Raw genomic sequence first — 9,635 nt, 5'->3', positions numbered from 1 at the left:
CTAATAACAAAAACTATTAAAAAAACATGATTATTTAAACAAAATAATTTCAAATGTGGAGTGTCATGCAGGGAATTCTGGGAATATCAGTTTACAGTTTTTGACTGTAAATTATACATTGATTTGTTATTTTTACTTCTAAAAACTGTAAAATTAACAGCATTTTACTGTAAAATTACATGAAATGTCTGGTTAGATATTTTACAGTTTTTCCCTGTATATAGTATGGGAACTTACTGTTAACCTGTTAACAGTTTTTTTCCGTAGCGTTTTTACAACATTTTACAGTTAAAATTACACTTATTTTTTACAGTGTACTGTTATGGTTTTTGTTAATATTTTGACCAGTGTTATTATAGTTGACAAACTAAAACTGGAGCAAAAAAGAATAAAAAAATAACATCTTTCTTACTTGTAAATAAAATATTTTTAAAAATCTTTATTTCAGCTAATTGCCAAGGCAACATTTCTCATTTTAATTTAGGTTAACTTGATAACTCAAATAAAAAAAATATAAATCAAAAACTAAAAATAGAATAAAATTAGAAACTGATTCAAAATATTAATAAAAACTATAATGGTATCTCAATTATGCTAAAATAACACAGATTTTCAATTAGCTATTTTTATATTTTAATTGGTTACATTTTCATTTTTTTTTTTTTTTATATAGAGGTATATTTCAATATTTTAGTACTAACTGAAATAACTCTTTTTAATATTTTATTTATTTATTAATTTAAAAATATATTTTAATAAAAAATAAAATACATTTTATTTTCATTAGCGTTTATTTTATTTCAAGTGATAGCAATGTTTTTTTTTATTTTTTAATGGTTTTAGTTTTAATTAGGATAATAACCCTAGTGAGGACCGAGTCGGGGCTGATGTTTTGAAGCACAAAAGAGATTATATGAGATGAAATCAAGCACCTCTTTTAGATACACAAGCGCACGTCTCATTTCCAGTAGCTTTATTGGGAGAGTGTGGTGTTGACAGTGAGAGTGAAAGGCTTAACACAATACAGCTCTGATTAGATGGACAGATTACACTCACAATCTGCAACAACAGATCTGAACAGCTCCACCCATACGGGTCCGTGTCATATCCTCACGCAACTCAAGCCACAGATTTGTTATTAAAGGTGCAAACGGACTATGTTATGTATTATTTCTGCAGTCAGATTCAAGCAGCACAGGATTTTTAAACATAATTTTAAAGTGAAAAATCCACCTGTCATGTCATATAATGGGGTCTGAATTAAAAACAATCATTACTGAAGCTGATCTGTGTGGTTCTGGACTATTCCCTTTGTACCCTAATGAGATGATAGACAGAAGGAAAGTGTCCTTGGGAAGAATTTCAGCAGTGATTCAGACCGAGAGAGGCCTGTTCCAAGAAGAGCCGTGTGTGTGAGTCACTATCAGAGAGGGGTCATCCTCGAGGCAAGAGAAGAATGAATGGCTGGGGAAATGTGTGTGTGTGTGTGTGTGTAAGAGTGAAACCCCCTCCTCCTCCCTTGGGCGGAAGAAATCAGAAGCACATGTGGATCAGGGTGTGTCCTCATGACACGAACACTTGTGCAAACTCAGCAGACAGACACTGAAAGAGGCAGAGCAATACACACACACACACACACTTTTAATATAGAATTATTTTTGTTTTAAGGTTATTATACATAATTATTTTCTTTTTAATTATTTTATTTAATAAATGATATAGATATACTGTATATATATAGAGAGAGAGAGAAAAAAAAATTTCAATAAGACCTTATCTCAAGTTTTTCGTCACTCAGTAGCTCATATTTACATTTATGAATTACTTTTGTGAAATGTTTATACATGTAATTATTTTAGTTTAGAATTATTTTATTTGTAAATTAATTAAAATAAAGTAATAATAAAATACATAAATTAATTGAATTTCTTTGAAAATATTAACCACTTTTATTTATTAAGCAATTTATTTAATCTTATATATAATTATGCATTCGTTTAGATTTATTTTATGTTTTAATATATATATATATATATATATATATATATATATATTAGGAAATTGACAAAATATCTTCACTGTCTCTACCAGCCCACATCCTTTCTCTCTAGGGTATTTTACTACAGCTATGCGACTGATACGTTCACTCATGCACATTGCGTGCGTGCGTGCGTGTTTGTACATGAGAACTGCTGTATGAGGTTTCACATATGATCAACATTCATTGTTTTTATTTGCGTTACCATAGAATTGTGTGTTTGTGACCTAAACTGACTTCCTGTGTGTGTGTGTGTGTGTGTGTGTAAGTCACTTCAGTGCTCAGCCGCTCAGATTGACTGAATCACAGACTGAATCACATTCATAATCTCACACACAGTCAGTCTTTTATCTCTGATTTCTCATCTCAAGGCGTTATTATTTAGTTTTATGACTCAGCAAGCAGCCTCTAGCCGGGTAACTAACCCACTCCGAGTTTACTATTTTAGTAACAGGGTAAACAAGACAGCAATGTCTGACTGTTTTGTCCGATTTCAAATTAATTCACCCAAATTTGCCACATAAAAACAACAACAACAAAAAACAGTGGTTGTTTAACATGTCAATCAGATTGCATCGACATAGGTGGTTCAGCCAGAAACCAGACTTAATACTGATAGTCAATAGTCTGGCTGCGTGACAGAAGAGCATGCTGGGTAAAGAGCCAGACACTCACCCTGTGTTGCTCGATGAAATCGATCCATTGGTTGCGATGCTCTGGGTCCTGAGCACGTAGATACCACACACTATCATTGACGCTGATGTCCAACCGGCACTCGTCAAACTCATGAGGCTACAGAGACAGAGAGAGAACACTTATTAGACTGATCTGATCATCAAACATCATTACTCATGACAATCATATTTGTACATTTATAAACAAGGTGCTCTGAGTGAGGGAGGGATCCAAGAATCCAATCTGTTGTTGATAAACCAGTACTATTCAATACTAGACAGAGTAGTAGTATATTTTTATTTAATGCCATGTCAGCATCTTAGGCTATTTTCATGACAAAAACAAATAAAAAAATACAAGTATAACAAATACAATAAAAACCAGCAAACAAACAAACACAAGTTATATTACACAAGATTTTTTACATTAACATATGATACAAATTCTAAAAAATGTTCTGGCAAAATTATACTAAATAACTCTTTAAGTGAGTTCAGTACTAGACAGAACAACCACAACCAAAAGAAAAGAGAGAGCCTTGACCCACAGAGCCAGCTGGGAAATGTGAGATATTTCCCCCTGAAAAAAACAAAACACTAACAACAGCCATGTCTGAGTGTGCGTGTTTGGTATTATTGCCAGATGTTGATCTCTGTAGACCTCACACTGCTCTATGAAAACCAGATGAGGAGTCAAACACTCCTCTCCTTCAGTCTCATATACTGCACAACTCTAGCCCAGTGTTTCTTTTCTTTTGCCTCCCACTATCCGAGAACACACCAGTATTTGTCTTATTTATTTTTCTTAAATATTATATTTATTATTAATTCAATTATTGATAAATATATTTAATTTTTCATTATTTTATTTTATTTTAAACCATGTCATCCAGCTATCATAATAGCTAATAGTAATTATTCTAATTTCAAATTTAAAAAGGAATGACCTGAAGTTTAGTGAGTGAGTCATTTGAACGATTCAGAGAACCGATTCAGACTCAGGAGTCAATAATTGATCTGACACAACCACTTTAGGGAAGTCACAATTTATGTTTGTTGTTACATGCAACCACCGAGGGCAACACTATAAAAAAGAAAACTGTCTATATATTTTGCTTTCACTCACAGGAAATGACACTACTTACGCATATCAGACTACATCAACAGAGACAGAGCATTAGAAAACCACCAAATGATATGACAGACACCTGGTCTTCTGGGTGAAGCGTGGGGCGCTCATTCAAAAGCCTGACGCTAATCACAATATGAAGAGGCATGACAGGACGACACATGAGGACTGAAACGGGCTTAAATGAGACCGGAGACAAAGCTGCATGTGTTTAATCAGACAGAGAATAATCAGTCACATCTGAGCGAGGATGATTATCACTTATCACACCACAAAACACAACCACAACAACAAACAAACACAGAGAGCCAGAGGCCTCAAACAGGCTTTACATAGAAACAGCATCTTCCCACTACAAACCCAGAGCTCAGAGGAAACTGTGAGAAAACTAAGAGACTGTTCACAGTGTGAGACTAGGATTTTATATTATGCTGCCTTATAAGATGCACTTGCTGAGAAGGCGATCCCAGAATGCACTGTGATGAGCTCAGTCGGTCGGATCTGTTCTGCATTTGCAATGACAGCGTTTGAAAAACGGCTGTTATGATGTTGAAAATGTCAGTTTAGATTTAGGAGTGCTTATATTTGTGCGTGGAACCCAGAATGGACTGACACAGGAACATTTGAGTGCCTGTATGGGAAAAGCATTGAGCGGGATTCTGGGAACGGAAAATCGAGACACGGTGGGCAATGCAGGGGACACCAAGTGGGTCACAGCGGGTACTGAGAAGAGACACTAAAATAAACACAAGGGTCGTCACTATGGGACTGACTGAACCTGCGAGACACCATCAATCGCACGGCAGTGAACACAAACACAAACACGCATATCACAACACTGACACACAGATGTTAAACAGGACTGGTATCTGTTGATTCATGTGTGCTTCCATCTCAGATAGTGCTGCATTGTGGGTAAACATGCTTTAGTAGAGCTGTAAAACATAACATGACCACACACCTTTGATCAGCTCATGAGGACACAAGTAAAATTAGTATATAATGAGCAATAAGTTTACTAATCTTCATAGTATATACTACTATAAACATTTCCATGTTTTCATATAAATATTTTATATTATATATTATTTTATTTTTTTTACTTGGCACCTATTTTGATATAATATATTTTACACACACACAATCTTATTTATATTCATTACTTAGCACCTTATTTTAATAAATTTTTTCTTGTTATTTATGTTGTAATTTTTTTCTTGTCATTACTTGTTTTGTGTAAAATGCTTTGATGATTTAGTATGTAAATACTTCATGTCAATTGAAAAACTGAAATAGAGAGACAGAAAGAGCAGGTATAGAGCTGCTTTCTCAGTGCATTATTGGAAATCTTCAGTCCTACACGTGAACTGAACTTCAAACACTCTGGGTGGATGCATTCATTCCCTTTCCAAAGATCAGCATCCCAGCATGCACACACACACACACACACACACACACACAGGCCTACGTGTGCAAAGTCACAACGGCAGAAGGAGACAGACAGTGAGGGAGCCTGTGAAATTTACAGCATTGTGTCAACAACTAAATGAAATGTCACATATACAGAATCCCAGTACAATAATCAACACATCGTGTGCGGCAACATAAGAATGATGCATTATGTACTGCATCCAGAGAGTAAAACACAGTGTGCAAATATACACAGCTGTTTTTGTACAGCTACAGCAAGAAAATAGACAGATGCATCCACAGTAAATACTACATCTAAAGACAACAAAATCTGATTATTCATTACAATTATACAAGTCAGACACATCTATAGTTTGTAATCCGTTATATGTATCTACATAATAACCTAACTTTAATTATTTAAGCTTGCAAAAAAGAAAATAGAAGTACAAGCGATGCTGAAGTGCATTTATTTACAGTCAGTCATTTGATGCTAAATTTTAATTGCACAAAACAAATGGACTAAAAGCTCTCTGTTGCCTAATTAAATGTATTTTATAGGCCGTTGACAACAGTTCTACAACATCTTTTAAATTATTCAATGTGCCACAGAGCAAAAGTGAAAACATCATGATGTGCTTTACGTTCGCTGAATAATGGTCTGCCAGCGGTTCTCAGGAGTTTTAACATTTTGGCTAGAAGCGACGGATTAAAGTTAAAAACGTCTTGATGGATTTGTTTCTTACAAACACACAGTTTTGGCTTCACACTGATGTTAACTGATGGACTGGAGTGGTGTGGATTACTTGTGGATTATTGTGATGTTTTTATCAGCTGTTTGGACTCTCATTCTGATGGCACCCATTCACTGCAGAGGATCCGTTGGTGAGTAATGCTACATTTCTCCAAATCTGATGAAGAAACAAACTCATCTACATCTTGGATAGCCTGAGAGTGAGGACATTTTCATTTTCATTTTTTGGATGAACTATTCCTTTAACCAAAGACGACAATTAAATTATTAATTAACAATAATATACATGTCAATTACTTCCTAAAATCATATTCATAATAGCCACAGCCTGACATTTTGAGGTCTACATTTAAAGAACAAATGTTTCAACAGAGGTTTGGCGTGTCGAATCACAAACAAGCATGACGATAACATGTTCCAGGGTCTGAAATAAGCACAGTGTGCTGAAGTCCACACTTGAATGTGATTAACCAGCAAAAACTGATATCAGGAGCTGGTTAGAGATGGACGTTAAGGCTCACAGATAATGGGTAAATTGCTGTTTACTGAGCAATTCAGTCTTGGATCTGTGCTTTGGGAAATCAGAAACACAGGATGGTGGGACTTCAGCTTGAACAAAGGAAACAAACGCCACACTGACCCACAGATTAGGAAACAGGATGCAAAGGAAGAGAGCATGTCATATGACTAACTAACCCGCTGTTATTGACAGGTTGAAGTGCATATAGGCTATGTGATTTAAATGTCCAGACAGAGTACTGGTTAGAGCAAATCTAGGAGGAAGGAAGTAGACGACAGGAGAGATGAGCAGAGGGACTTTCTGACTCGACCCCCGGGTCACCAAACAGGAATTCATCAGCAGGAGGGCACAAGGGAGCAAACTTCCCGTTTCAGACAACAGGACAGTCGTACACCTCTCTTTTCCTTCTATTTCAGATCTACACAGCCTATTTTTTCCACTCATTTCACCCTTTTAAAAATATCACAGATCATTCCCTCCCACATCCCCGTGTCTCCACGCTGCTCGCACCTCCTCCTCATTTCAGCATCGGTTTTCTTTACAGGACGTTTCAGGGTTCACTGTCTGTTTGATCCGTAATGGAGCCCGTTTGACACCTTCACACACAGATTCACTCAAACCCATTTTATCAAAAGCCCTCTGAAAGCCTGAGGCGCTCAACGGCTCAAAGGGACGAAGCACAACAAAACGTCTCCAGTCGATCTTCACAATCTCAAAAACTGTGCTCACCAACCATACTAATCTAACCTGTTTAGTAATGTTATTAGAGATAGTTGACACTAAACTGTAAATGTTCTAAACATCCTTTCTATAAGTATAAAGTATTAAAAGTTTCATTACATGGAATACTAAAAATGTTATATGTTTGATACAATGCCCTTATGAACAAGTTTATGCTGGGGAAACCTCTTGTTGTGAAATAGATCATATTACTGAACATAGGAGTGTAATTAAAAGACGTGATGCAACCAATTCAGTGCTGTTACATTTTAAATGTAATTATCCTATGTCCTCTTTTTTGTTTACTGGCATGTTAACATAAAATTACCAGTAATAGGAGGTGATACTGACCAAAATCAAATGAAATGTTATTTGAAATGTGCATTTCCTACTGGGATTAATAAAGATTTGGTTCTAAAAGAATTTTAAATGAAAAACATTTGTAATTACTGCAAATAATGTGAAAACACATGTTTAAAAATGTGTTTGCAGAAATGTATTTTAATGAGTTTTGCTCTGATGAAGGCCTGTGTGCTGAAACATGTTTGCGAAATAAAGAACACATTTCTTCCAGCTTCAAGATTCTTTCATTTCTCTACTCCACAAGTGCTGCTGGTTTTGTTTTTGTATTTTATGAAAATGCCAAGGCTGCTCTTTTCCATACAATAAAAGTGGGCAAGTCAAGCTTCAGAAAGGACAAAAAAAACCTGCAGAATAGTTCAAGTCTTATAAAGCTATACAACAACTGTGAGAGATCAATCATTTCTATTAATTCAAAGATGGTGTGAAATATTTGTGCCACTAGCATTACTAAACGCAACTGCAAAAATAATGATTGTATACAAACCAGTTCTCCAAAGATTGCCTGCTGAGAGGTTTTGACACAGAAACTGTGCTGGTCAAGCTGAGGAAAGGAAGACAGGACCCGCCGTCTGTTTCAGACATGGAGAGCTGCTTGTGTGTCTGTGCAAATGCAAGAAAGCACACTAGTTCATGGTTTGTGGTATGAACCAAAGCAGGTCACGGCACAGCCATGACTTCAGATGACGACTCGAGCCCAGAGTTTACCATGTGACAGAAGGTGAGGACATGCACACAATGGCTGTGAGAATGAGAACAAGCTGCTTGATAGCACTCCTCTGGGGTTTAGCACAGCACACTAATTGAAAATGCAAATGCACATACACACACACGCACACAGTCATTGACATTTTAAAATGCACTTGACTCCCTTTCTCTCTTTGGCAGCTGTAACTACAAACACAGTTGCCTTTATCAAATATTCAGTAGGCCAATATAAGTGTGTGTGTACACATGTGTGGTGAAAGCATTGGGCATTGCTGTTAAGTGACATTTATAAACTTATAAGAATTAGCCTACTTTATAAAAAGAGGCAGGTGCACAAATAAGCACAGATTTAGCACATCTTCTCAGAAACAATGCATGCATTGATAGTTTTAGAAATGAATCTACGCTCTGGAAAAACAGATATAAAGACATTAAAACACTTTTTGCAGTGTCATTTCTGAATTTAGTTTGCACACAAAGCTTGACTTCAGTTTTATGAAAATGAACATTTTCCAGGCTATGCATGCCTTCCTACAGCGAATGGTCTGCGATGACAAAAAGTACCAAAGCTGCCATTTTATTTCACCAGAGAGCAGCTTCATTTAATTTCTGAAAGGCTTTTACACACCGTTTATTGAACCCTGGTGAACGCTGCCGACATAAAAGATGCGCCTCCATAAAAACAGTCTCTGCTCTTCATTTCTCTCTCTCAGTGTAGCTGTAAACAGTTGCAAACTGATGACAACTGACTCCTTTTCTGTTACCGAGTAAACATGCATTTGTTGTTTTATCACAAAACAAACTACTCTGCTCATTTAGTGAGACATCTATGTGTAAATGATTTACAAAAAAAAAAAAATGGTGGCATGCAAAGGTTGGGAAGATCTAGGGCTGTCAAAAAGGCTGAAAAACTAAATTCGAATTTTGTACTTAAATATGATCAAAATTCGAATTATATTCGAATTAAAAATTAGGGCTGAGCGAAAAATGTATCAACGATATAATTATAGCTAAAAAATGTATCAACGATATAATGTTTCATATCGTTCGGTATCGATAATTATTGACATTTTTTATAACCTTTTTTTAAAACAAAGAGCAATAGTAAAAAAATGTATTTGCTATTGACTGTTCAAATGCAGAGTTTTGCGCATCGTGTGTGTGTGCGCGCACGCGCGTGTGTGTGAGAGAGAGAGTGAGACAGCGTCACATCACAGTAGAGTCAGCTGTCTTAACCGCGGCTTGTGTACTGCATCATTACTGTGTCTGTTCCCCTTTCGGGCTTGAACTGATGGTAAAACTAATGACATTATTTACTGTCT

General features: G+C 35.9%; 1 protein-coding gene across 2 annotated transcripts in view; it reads right to left on the bottom strand.

The window, feature by feature from the left end:
- Positions 1-9,635, bottom strand: part of LOC107653365 (collagen type IV alpha-3-binding protein-like) — a 32,804-nt gene that overhangs the window by 11,097 nt on the left and 12,072 nt on the right. For both annotated transcript variants that reach the window (XM_016440064.1, XM_016440063.1), the window contains exon 3: positions 2,714-2,830. In XM_016440064.1, the coding sequence (XP_016295550.1) occupies positions 2,714-2,830 (117 nt within the window). The remainder of the gene's footprint in view (positions 1-2,713; positions 2,831-9,635) is intronic.

The sequence above is a fragment of the Sinocyclocheilus anshuiensis genome, unplaced genomic scaffold (genome assembly GCF_001515605.1).
Source record: "Sinocyclocheilus anshuiensis isolate Anshui unplaced genomic scaffold, SAMN03320099.WGS_v1.1 scaffold1151, whole genome shotgun sequence".
NCBI lineage: Eukaryota > Metazoa > Chordata > Actinopteri > Cypriniformes > Cyprinidae > Sinocyclocheilus > Sinocyclocheilus anshuiensis.
Note: the sequence above shows the minus strand (reverse complement) of the source record. Positions and strands in the feature narration are given on the sequence as shown.